We start from the raw sequence: 12,180 nt of genomic DNA, 5'->3' as shown, positions 1-12,180 counted from the left end.
CATCACAAGGTCTTCGATCTCCTATTTCAATGTAGATATTATACAAGATGTATTGGACGCACCTCCCACTAGACAAATTATTCTACAGGTCGTTTCAACAACCATATAGGCCACATTACATCAATCTTGGGTGAATGGGGTGAATGGGTGGGTGGTTGTAAGAGAACAAGAAGTAATGAGCCCAGGGACTTTTCAATTTTATTTTGATTATATCACTTTTATTATTAGAAGTTGGTTTTGAGGTATTTCAAGAGGTAATAGCCAGAGGATGAAGGAGTACAATGACAGACTACTATACAACACAGAAAATTAGAAAATCAACTCCTCTAATTACCATAGCCACTTTAAGAAGTATTCGTTCTATCTGTTAGAGTATAAGTTTCGCCACCCAAAGATAAGTGACTCAATCAACACAGAATTGTTTCCGCTGAATAAACAAATGTGATGACTACTACTAAAAGAAAGCTTTAACTTCAATGATTTTTTTTGGTCGACTCTTGTGTTGTGTTGCCTGAAGACCTTGTTGTTTATGGCTTGCCAAATTAAATCATCTAAACCGCTGCATATGGTACTAACTTCACTTCCATAATCTGTATCCATATCCTCCACACTGCACCTTCTGCCACAATTCCAAACGGTGAGCCAATGTCAGCTGCTCCCAGAGAAGACTTGTAATGGTCCTTAAAGGACTTTTCAATTTTGAAACTTAGAAGGTAAGTAGATTTGCTAAGCTATCAGAGCATCCATCTGTAATCTGTAATGGTACGTGTAACAATTGGATTTCATCGTGCAATAACAATAATTTTAGGGTTCAAAACACACACAGTTTTCTACTTGGGGCTATAAACCTTATAAATCACTTTGCAACTGCCTAGTTTACTGCTCAAGAAAAATCTTTACACTATTAGATTGCTGACCTTCCCGGAATCTCCTCTCACCAGACAAAGAGTGTATTTCTAATCTCCCTAGCTATTTCTATTTGTTAGTGTTGAATTTTATATTAATGGTGATGCTAGGAGAGTTGTGACATTGATATATTAGAGAAACCAAGAATAACAATGGAGAAGACTAGAGATTGATTAGGGTTAAAGAGTTCTTGGGTGTTTGAGATAGTGTTCTCTACCCAGAGTTACATACTTATACTATAACTAAAACATGATAATAGAAACTATTAGATATGGATGTCCACACTTATAAAAACATGAGACTTTCCATATTGGACATATTCTAATACTGACATATTCTAACACTCCCCCTCAAGCTGTAATTACGCAAATTATGCAAATTACAATTTGGATTATAAAAAACAAAAGATAAGAATACTGCTATCCTTTTTGTATAGAACTGTCTTGAGTTGAAGAACTTGAACAACTGTTGAGACGTTTTGGAGGTGAAACTGTCCGTGTAGGCAATGACCTAATCTGAATATTGAAAGTGTACCACAGTCACAAACTGAAATCATAACACCGATTTAGTGGCGTGCTGCTTGGCTACTACTTACTCCATTCGCTGTTATGACTGTCATAATATAAATTGAAAACAATAACATTGACTTGATGTGTGCTTCTTGGCTGCTACTATCAATATCACTGTTAATGTTAACAAAATACTATTATGGGAACTCCTGAATACTGAATACTGGTGCAGTTATAACTTGACTGCTACTTGAATTCTGATGACTACAATTTAGGCTTGACTGCTACCTGAAACATACTTGCAGTTTAGGCTTGACTGCTACCTGAATATTGAAAAGTGCAGTTTAGGCTTGACTGCTACCTGAAACATACTTGCAGTTTAGGCTTGACTGCTACCTGAAACACGCTGGAGAGTTAAGGCTTGACTGCTACCTAAAACATACTTGCAGTTTAGGCTTGACTACTACCTGAAACATATTTGTAGTTAAGGCTTGACTGCTACCTGAAACGTACTTGCAGTTTAGGCTTGACTGCCACCTGATACTAAAGACTGAATAGTGAGGATGTCATACTGAAGACTGAATAGTGGGGATGTCAAGGCATGTTGGAATATGGAGACATGAGTACTTTTTCTCATACGTCTCCATATTCTCCTTCCCTCATATACTACTGAATGTCTTCATATCTTCCTATTCCCCCTCTTAAGTTGGAATATACAAGGCTGAGTAGGAACATACAAAGACTTGTCTATTCCGACTTGAACTTGAAATAGAGAAAACCAAATACTAACTTATACAACCAACTAATGCCCACTTCAAAAAACAATACTTCATACTCTAATACACAAAAAAAATGCTAACAGAACATGCATCAAATAATACTCACTATAGAGGGTGGAGGGTGGGTCGCGCCTTTTTATGACTGCAAACTTCTGGAACAGTGGAAGATGGAAAGAATAATTCCTCGTGAGATAGAGGTCATGTGCCCCTATAATACTTCAAACAAACAATTTGATCATGTTCTAGAAACTGAGACAGAAGATGGCATCAATACCAACTGCGCGGAAGCTAGAAACCCAAACATCCATAACGACATACAAATAATACTACCCTTCCAATCTTGGATGAGAGTGCAAACTACCTTCTAAAGGCTTGATACTTCAAAAATCTTGGAAACTGATGAGTGGAGGCTAGAGCGCGTGTGCGCCTTGGGCAAGGCATATTGGAGGGTGTGCGCGCCCTCTACTTTTCCAACTTCTAGTACTCTGGGCGCGTGCGCCCCTTAGGCAAGGCTGTACTTGAGGGCGCGCAACCTCTTCTCTGAATACAAAACGAACAATACTGAAAACAACTTTTGGCGTGGGGACTGAGCGCGTGCGTGTCTCGTCCAATACTAACTTCAAAGACTCCGGGATATAGAGAGGTTGTGCCCCTCTTATCAGTGCAAAGACAGAGAGATTGCGGAAGACGTAGATTGCGGAAGCGAAACAATACTGAGAAACTTCGGATCTCTCTCCTAGTATTCTTCAAACAAACTTTAAACACTAGTGGAATCTTGAAAACATACTTTAACATGACGATGAACGGTACCGGTGAATAGTAATGATGAATAGTGCCAGTGAACAGTAATGGTGAACAGTAAATCCTTCCAGAGAAAGATTGAAACTTGAATTGAGATATAAGAACTTCTTGTGAGAAATCTTTCTTCTTCTTGAAACTTGACTTGAATACTATATTGAAAAATTTAAATAAACTTGATTTTTTTCTTGGTGAGGGATTCCTCTCCTAGAAGAGTTGTGACATTGATATATTAGAGAAACCAAGAATAACAATGGAGAAAACTAGAGATTGATTAGGGTTAGAGAGTTCTTGGGTGTTTGAGATAGTGTTCTCTACTCAGAGTTACATACTTATACTAAAAATAAAACATGATAATAGAAACTACTAGATATGGATGTCCACACTTATAGAAACATGAGACTTTTCATATTGGACATATTCTAATACTGACATATTCTAACAGTTAGAAACACCTCCCTACATATTTGTAAGCACAATACCTCATCTTCTTTAATTATTTAGTAACACCTCTCTATATATTTGTAAGCACTTTATTTTATTTAATTACTTAGTATGTAATACCTCTCCGCACTATTGGAAGCTACCTCCATCCTATTTCACCTGTGAGGATTAGGAATTTTCAAGTCTCATGATTTTTTCAATAAATTTCGCACTATTAGTACCAACTTTTGCAAAACTTAATAGAGAAAATATTTTAGAAAGACGACAAAGAGTCAAAGAACTAGAAGTAGTTTGACTAAGGAGCTAGCTTAGCAAAGGTTGCTGCAACCAGACAAGAAACCACCCAACCAAATTGACTTCCATTGTCATTCTGAATATATTGGGCCATGGCAGTAAATGTACAGGTCCATTAAGAATGTGACCTTCTTCGGCTAATAGAAAATTCTCGAAATGGTGGTTCAAGACTTCAAACCCAGCCAGTCAAGTCACTGTTCTATAATTTGACTGTTTGATTTATTATTCGATATTTCCCGATTCAATTAATGGAACTCAAGCGTTTTTTTTCAGTTGCCCACGCTCGGCTCAGGAATGAGTTTATTGTTGGCAAAAATCATTCTCATGGAATTACTCTATTACATGTACATCAGTACATGTATGCGTACTTATGCATTGAAAATGTACACGTATACCTAATAGAGATGCAAATCTTCACTAACAGGGAGGTAGGGGTCTTCAGGAAGTTCTCAGTCTCAAGCGTCAACACTTTTGACTTACTATATATATATATATATAATCCTTTTGCCATAATGCCATGTACCATCATGTGCGTACAAGGAATTCCCATAACGCTGGTCAAGCAAGTGTGCAACCGTAACCCGGTCTTTAGACTTTTTTTTTTTTTTTTTTTTTTTTTTTTTTTTCCGATAATATATCATATATTATAAACTAAATATGAAGTACATCTGTTTTCTGAAAGAGAAGAGGAGGAGGCAAATGTCTGACATTCGCAGATGCCCATTTTGCCAAAATATGGGCCTCCCCATTAGAGGTTCTAGGTATCCATTTACATATAAACTTACTGAAACTAGTACTAAGATTCTGAATAGACAGCAAAATTAGGTGGCAGTTCCAATGTGGGAGATGAGCCTCTTGTGACAAAGAACTAGGGATTGATTATCACCTTGAATCGGACTTGAACAACCCCAACCTTTTGGCGAGTTTTAATGCCACTTCTGCAGCAGAGAACTCTGCGTGTTTAGCACTAGTTGCATGAAACCTTGAATAAGCAGCAGCTATCATGAGTCCTTCCTCAGAGTAACAACAAGCTCCAGCTGCCGCAGACTTTAGCAACCTATTGTAAGATGCATCAAACATAATCTTAGGCCATACCTCAATAAGATTATCATTAACAATATCAGGACTCCTATTATGATATGTAGATTCGCCATCATCAAATGCTTTAATGCAAGAATGCCATTGACGCAGGGAATCCTTCCAAATGGTCTGACTAGATATGGCAATCCCTTCCATTCTGATTTTATTCCTGTGGCACCAAATATTGTAAAGCAAATAACAGCATAGTAGGATTTCATGCCTCTTATCCTCCCCTTGGCAATAAAAACTCTCCATTAGAAGATCAATTAGCTCTCTACAATTTTTAACCTTGAGCTCACCCATTATGACAGATGTTTGAGATCCAAACCAGACCATTCTGACCCATTCACATTGTACAAACAAGTGACAATCTGTTTCTAAACCTTTCCCACAGAAGACACAGGATGCATCCCCTTTAAACTTTCTTTTCATCAGACATTCCCCAGTAGGAAGACTATATCTATATACTTTCCAGAGAAACATTTGTATCTTTGCTTCAACCTTAAGGCCCCATATTCTCTTCAGAGTTAGTGGGTTTAAAGAGGAACTCTGACCAAGATCCTCTGCCAAACTTAACATATAATGGGCAGACTTAACAGAAAAATCCCTTTTTTTTGTTCCCATCCAAATAAACCTATCTCTTGTGACATCAGGTCTAATGATGATAGAGGTGATGAGGTTTTGAATTGGGCGAGGAAACAAATCTCCTACCCTATTTACATCCTAAGAGTCAGCTCCAGGAATGATAAGATGGTTGACCTTTAGATCTAGGAGATTAGGCTTAAAGTGATGGTCCAAAAGAAGGAAAGATTTACTGTTCAAAGAGAGCCATGGTTCAGTAAGGATGGAGATATCTGATCCATCACCCACTGCCCAGAGAGAGTGATCATGAACAAACTGGAGCTGTGTACAAATCCCCCTCCAGAAAAAGGAGCAATCCCTTGGTAATTGATACACATCTTTATGTTGCCACCACTTCATATAGACTGATTTAAAAAAACAAACCCAAGAAAAGGTTTTATCTGAGAAAAGTCTCCACATATGTTTTGCCAAAAGGGCTGAATTCATATTTCTTGAGGATCTAAAACCTAGTCCTCCCATGGATTTAGGCTTAGTTATCTTATCCCAACTCAGAGTGTAATAAGCCTTGGACTTTGTGGTACCATGCCACCAGAAATCTCTATTCATCTTGTCAAGCTGGTCACAAATTTTAAGGGGTAATCTATATGTGCTCATTGCATAAATAGGGATAGCTTGAGCAACAGATCTAATAAGCACTGATCTTCCCACTTGTGATAAAATCTTTGCCTTCCAACCAGCCATCTTCTTCTGAACTTTATCAATAAGGTATTCAAAACTTACACTCTTCCTTCCAGAGATTAGGATGGGAACTCCAAGGTATTTTTCTTGTTCATCAAAAGCCCTGACCTTCCAGAGTTTTCTAAGCATCTTTTTGTGTTTGGGGTGGACATTGGAGCTAAAGAAAATACTGGACTTGTTCCAGTTAATGGCCTGACCAGAAGCTTGACAATACTTGGCAAGGATATTCTTCATATTATCAGATTCTTCCAAAGTTGCCTTGCAGAAGATAATCATATCGTCTGCATAGAGCAAATGAGAAATGGGAAGGGTTTGAGGCCTCAACTTGATGCCATGAATGTATTTTTTATTCTCTGCCTGAGCCAACAATCTTGAAATAGCTTCTGAGGCAAGGATAAATAAGTAGGGGGACAAAGGATCCCCTTGCCTAATACCTCTAAAAGGATAGACTTTTGAAAGGGGGGATCCATTAAGCAGAACATTGTAGGAGACTGTGGAGATGCATTTCTCGATCATCATCCTCCACTTATCACAGAAACCCAGATGCTGAAAAATATCATCAATAAAACTCCATTCCAATCTATCAAAGGTTTTCGCCATATCGAGCTTAACTGCCATCCAACCTTGCTTCTTTTTTTTTTCATCTTTCTCATATTATGAAAGATTTCACTAGCCATGCTAGTGTTATCTCCAATGGATCTGCCTTTGATGAATGCCCCTTGAAAGGGGGATATGATTTTGTGGAGAAGAGGTTTCAATCTATTTGCTAAGATCTTTGAGATAATCTTGTAGCTGAAGTTACTTAGGCTTATAGGCCTAAATTTGGATATATGATCAGGGTTGATGATTTTTGGGATTAAAGTGATGAAAGTTTCATTGAGTGGGGATGGGAGATCCCCATTGATGAAAAAGTTTTGTATTGCTAGGATGACAGTATGAGAGATGATGTCCCAATACTGTTTATAGAAAATACCCTGGAAACCATCTGGTCCGGGAGACTTGAGACTGCCAAATTTCTTGACAACACTCTAAATTTTTGAGGGGGTTGGTATTCTAGTGAGTAGACTATTCTCATTTTGAGTTATAAAGTGGTTGAAAAGGTTTTGGATATCTGGGTCAGGATCTGGGTTATCTGTACTGAAAAGAGTTGTAAAATAAGAGTTAATAGTGTCTCCCATATCTTTCCTACCCTCCATCCATTCTCTATTATCATCCATGATTTTTGTGATTTGATTCTTTCTTCTTCTGAAAACAGTCGAGAGGTGAAAGAACTTGGTATTTCTCCCACCCTCTCTAGCCCAGTTAAAACATGCCTTTTGCTGCCAGAAGCTCTCCTCTTTTTCCATAAGACCCTCAAGCTCAAGCCTTATATTTTCAGCATATTGATAATTTTCCTCAGAAAGATCCCTCATGAGACATTTCTCTAGAGCCTCTTTTGTCCTGCTGATTTTTTGGAAAATATTCCCAAAAACCTCCTTATTCCAAACAACAAGATCTTTTTTTGTGTTATGGAGTTTCCTAGATAAAGTATCATCACTCCATTGATACTCCTGATGCCAAGCATTATCTATGACTCCTCTACAAGACGGATCATCACACCACATTTTGAAAAAGCGAAAAGGCTTTGGTGGAGAAGGGTCGACATGATTTAAGTTGATGATGAGAGATAAGTGGTCAGAAGAAGAGTTTATAAGAGTTCTAACATTAACCTGAGGAAAAAGAGTAATCCATGGTGTAGAAGCCACGTACCCTATCCAAAATTTTCAAGAATATGGCTATTGAAAGATCTACGGTTACTCCAGGTAAATCTAGGACCTTTTGACCCAAGGTCGAACAGACCAAGGTCATTAAGGAACTCATTAAAGTCAGTCATACTCTTTGTAATCTGTGACTTGCCCCCAATCTTTTCATCCGGGGAACTGATAGCATTAAAGTCCCCGAATAACAACCAGGGCCCAGGGAAAAGGGGCGCAAAAGATCGAATCTCATCCCAGACCCTTTTTCTTCTATGAGAGGAAGGCTCTCCATACACAAATGTAAAAAACCATGCAGAATTTGAACCTAGATTATGAATTTTACCTGAGATATGATTTGGAGTTGCTCCCAATATCTCCAAATTGCATCCATCCTTCCACATCACTGCAAGACCACCTTTTGAACCCACAGCTGGCACAAAACAACTGCCCCTAAACTTTATAGCCTTTAAAACTTCAACCATACGATCATCCTGTGCTTTAGTTTATGATAGACATAATACATCCGGCTCATGTTCTCGGACGAGGTCCATTAGATTCTGAACAGTTGTGGCGGTACCCATACCACGACAGTTCCATGACATCATTAAAAAGACTGCAATGGCTGATAAGGGACAGCCATCACATCAAACCCAGCAGCATCATTAGCATCTTCACTATCCTTTGCATCATTCTTATTCTTCTCTTTGTTGTTACTTTCTGACTTATTTTTTCCACTTCCAGTTTCCTTTTGTTCTTCTGCATCCTCCAAATTACTGAAGATGGGAGCCTCTTCATCCTCAAAAACTTTGACATCCATCTCTTCATCCCTATCCTCTTTATCATCCATGATAGCTACTATTGCCTTTGTACATGTATTATCCTTGTCGCTTCCTTCAGTAGATTCCATATCAGCAACTACATCTATCATATCCCTTTCTAGAAAATCAACCTCATCAGGATGGATTTGGTTGAGGGGTACATCTAGTCCAACCACATCACTTACACCAACTACATCAGTATTTCTTCCTGCATCCATATCCCCTATAACATCAGCTTCTGTCTCCAAGATTCCCATATTTTGCTCGACACCAGTGAAAGGGATAACTTCCTCATTTGCAAGGTTAATGATAACAACATCTTCTGGAGGCTGTTGAACTCTCCCTTGAGCTCTAGCCTTTCTAATTTCCAGTGTTCTTTTCATGGATTTCAGCTTAGTGATTTCCTGATATCTTTTTTGCCTGAACCGTAAATACCTTTCTTCCCTATCTAAGTTACTCATTCTTTGATTATTTTGGTTTGTATGGGTTATGGATTCTTTTTGATTTTTTTTGTTTTTCTGTGGATGGATATTGTGGGAGATTGTTGTTTGTGTGGGAGACTGTGGAGGTGAAAGAGAAGTCAGCACCTTGATTATTGTTCCCACCTTTTTGCTGACCAGTGATATTTGTTTGAAATAAGGTGGGCTCAGGCTTTTCTGGTATGGGTTGTATGTTTCGTTCCAGATTGCTTGGTATGGGCTCGTTTCTCATTGAACTGGGAGGATTATATTGGTCCGATGGTTTTTGGCCTTGTAGTGTGTTTGGGTTATCTTGGGGGGTTGGGCTTTGTTGCTGAGTAAGCCCAAACTGGTGATTGGATATCTGTGGGAAAGATATTACTTGGTTACCCCCTAGAGTGGGTAAAACTTGGAGAGCACGTTGATGTAAGCCAGCCCTGTTTTGTCCTGTATCCGATTCACTGTGTAGTGGTCCTTGATTCTCTTTTTCTAACACTGAGCCACTTTGGAGTGGTCCTTGATTGACACGTGCCCAAACCTTAGCAGCTGGGATAACGTACACTTCAACTTGACAAGAGTTTTTTCCGGTAGTGCTAACCTGCACTGAAAGTGATGCATTCATTGATTCTTCCTTCCTTCTTTCTGAAATATTTTGCCGGCCCTGAAACTGCCCTATAACTCTGGATGAATTGGAGAACAAGAAAGGAATAGATTTCTTCCCCTGATTATATTCCAGATCCCTCTCCAGAAGACGGTTTTTCAAAGAGCAGCCCTTGTGTCCATGACCAATCATACCACAAAAATAGCAGAAGATAGGTAGATGTTCATATTGGACCTTTCCAATCACTGGTTTCGGGAAACCTGTATTCAGCTTAACTTGTTTTGCTAGTTGCTTCCTTATATCCACAAGCACTTTAATCCTGACCGCAGGTGACCGGATCTGATGGAAACATTCCATGTCTGCTTCAATAAACTTCCCAATAGCATTACCAATGATTTCCAGATCTTCTTCACGTTTGTGCCTTTCTATTGGTAACCCCGCTACTTGTATCCAGAAAGGCACCAGATGAAACTTGATGTCCTCTACATCTTTGTTTGGTTCCCATTTCTTAACTGAAAAAACATATCCTTGGGCTTCCCACGGTCCATTGTTAACAACATGTTCTAGATCCTTGTTGTTTGTGAACCTAATAGTAAAAGTTCCATTAGACAGGGTATTAATATGAAACTTACCAGAAGTACACCATTGATTCTGTAGGTCCAGAGCAATGGTATTGAGAGAGATCCATCTTTTGCTATAGAACTTGGCTATAGCCGTAAGTTCCCATTCCTTTAAAGTTTCCTCACTTAGCTTGTTTAGATCAGCTTCCATTGGTATTTGTGAAAATATGAGTTTTTCTAATAATTCATCCTGGAGATCTTCCATAACTTGTTTAGTTCTCAGGTCATGTGGGGTTGCTTCTTCCCTCTCCATAAGAAGAAAACTTTGCTGATGGACTTAATACTGACTTTGGGTTGGTTTTTTGATTTGAGACTTGACTTAGGTTTGTAGATTGAGGTTTGTTGATGGGTAGCTGATTGAGAGTTATTTTGATGTGTTTGTTAGATGAGATAGTTTTTTTTTTTTTTGGAGCTAATTCATGAGCATCAAAATGGCGCAAATCCGGCATATTAAAGTTTTAAAATTTTTAGTGTTTCCTCCTTCAAGTGTGGGCCACAAATCTATACTTTCAATAAAATCTTAAAATGTGCTAATTGGCAAGCCCATGATCTCACTTCAGTTTATAGTAGTGGATTGATATGGCCCTCTAGACCAGCTCATGTGTAGCAAGGCCTTTTTAAGTCTAAACCGCTTTGACTGATGTTAATGGCAAGACTCTGGCAGCAAGCTTGAATGACTGTATAATCTCGGAGCTGTTTTGAGCTTGATATATGAACTCCATGATCCAATAATGAATATATCATACTAGCATCATGCATGATATTACAGGCTTGAGGCTTATACTAACTGAAGGTATTTCTATAGTTCAAATGCAAACATTGTTTTGCCTAAATCTAGTGAGTTGAGGATTCTTGAACATCATAATTAAACATTTGAGGCTAGAAAATGGAGAGATTGGGGTAGTACCTAACATGATGATAAGATTGTACATACGTCAAAAAAATGGGCATTAGTTCGTGAAAAACTTGTTGCTAACATCTATGCACTGCTCATGAACGGTATGGTGATTGAATTATTAGTAACGTACTATTGACTCTCAGCAAATTGTCGAGTATAGCAGCAATATACAACATCATGTAAAGAGAAGTCTAGAGTCATTTATATTCAGAGAAAAAAAATAGTAAAACTCAAAGTACCCACTGAAATAAAAGGATTTGGCTCCTATAGTTAAACATAGTAATTCTCCTGATGACAACAGGCACTTCTCTATAATAAACGTGACAAAACATTAAGCATTTGCTCTCCCAAATCATTTCTTTCCAACTGTCTCCAAAGTCATGTCCGGAAGATTTAGTAGCAAGTTATATGAGTTCAAGGACACTCTGTCGTTAGAATTTGATATAGTGTGGGCTATTCCCTTTATGCCATCTCTCTAGCCAACCATAATGCAGTGATAATTAAGTTCGAAATCCATGAAAGAGGTCATAAAAGCAAGGCACGATCGTCCAGTTGATAACACGTTATGAAGTTTAAAAGTTACTTTGACTTTATCATTGTTAAGTCGTTCTGCAGTGCTCTGTCCAGCTTCATTCCAGTCACAGATATTGTCTTTGGCTTGCATTATAAGTAATGTCAATTTTAACTGCAAAGAAGCATTGTGAAGAGACAATTCATAAGCATAGTTAGAATGACTATATTGTTTTAATGAATAAATTCCTATCATACACATGTTTATATGGACACTCGCAATGTGGGAATCTATTTGATCATCTGTCTTCTCAGTCATAACAGATACCAATTCAACTTTTATAGGGCACTAGGAGGAAGAGTTACATACAATTGAAAATACACCATCCTTGAAATATTCAAGTATCTT

At 38.2% G+C, this 12,180-nt stretch overlaps 3 protein-coding genes across 3 annotated transcripts; all 3 read right to left on the bottom strand.

The window, feature by feature from the left end:
- Positions 1 to 4,612: 4,612 nt before the first annotated feature.
- LOC147482730 (uncharacterized) lies at positions 4,613 to 5,434 on the bottom strand. Its single transcript, XM_086579404.1, has one exon. It carries the CDS (start codon positions 5,432 to 5,434, stop codon positions 4,613 to 4,615), a length of 822 nt encoding a protein of 273 aa, XP_086435530.1.
- Positions 5,435 to 7,158: 1,724 nt separating this feature from the next.
- Positions 7,159 to 8,348, bottom strand: LOC147482729 (uncharacterized). The gene is made up of 2 exons (XM_086579403.1): positions 7,970 to 8,348; positions 7,159 to 7,880 (listed from the first exon to the last, which is right to left on the bottom strand). Exons 1-2 carry the CDS (start codon positions 8,346 to 8,348, stop codon positions 7,159 to 7,161), a joined length of 1,101 nt encoding a protein of 366 aa, XP_086435529.1.
- A 122-nt stretch (positions 8,349 to 8,470) lies between these two features.
- LOC147482728 (uncharacterized) lies at positions 8,471 to 10,583 on the bottom strand. The gene is made up of 2 exons (XM_086579402.1): positions 9,525 to 10,583; positions 8,471 to 9,244 (listed from the first exon to the last, which is right to left on the bottom strand). The coding sequence occupies exons 1-2, from the start codon at positions 10,566 to 10,568 to the stop codon at positions 8,471 to 8,473; spliced, it is 1,818 nt and encodes a 605-aa protein (XP_086435528.1). The 5' UTR covers positions 10,569 to 10,583.
- Between the last annotated feature and the right edge of the window lie 1,597 nt (positions 10,584 to 12,180).

Source organism: Coptis chinensis, chromosome 8 (genome assembly GCF_015680905.1).
Source record: "Coptis chinensis isolate HL-2020 chromosome 8, ASM1568090v1, whole genome shotgun sequence".
In the NCBI taxonomy this organism is placed as follows: Eukaryota; Viridiplantae; Streptophyta; class Magnoliopsida; order Ranunculales; family Ranunculaceae; genus Coptis; species Coptis chinensis.
Note: the sequence above shows the minus strand (reverse complement) of the source record. Positions and strands in the feature narration are given on the sequence as shown.

What these genes read in the sequence shown, in the direction of transcription:
- LOC147482729 (XM_086579403.1), bottom strand. Translation starts at nt 8,348, where the DNA reads ATGGTTGAAGTTTTAAAGGCTATAAAGTTTAGGGGCAGTTGTTTTGTG. An exon ending in TGAGTTCCTTAATGACCTTG is followed by an intron (nt 7,881 to 7,969) that starts GTCTGTTCGACC and finishes AATTTTGGATAG; the next exon opens with GGTACGTGGCTTCTACACCA.
- LOC147482728 (XM_086579402.1), bottom strand. Translation starts at nt 10,568, where the DNA reads ATGGAAGATCTCCAGGATGAATTATTAGAAAAACTCATATTTTCACAA. An exon ending in CCACTCTAGGGGGTAACCAA is followed by an intron (nt 9,245 to 9,524) that starts GTAATATCTTTC and finishes TCACCTCCACAG; the next exon opens with TCTCCCACACAAACAACAAT.
- LOC147482730 (XM_086579404.1), bottom strand. Translation starts at nt 5,434, where the DNA reads ATGGGAACAAAAAAAAGGGATTTTTCTGTTAAGTCTGCCCATTATATG.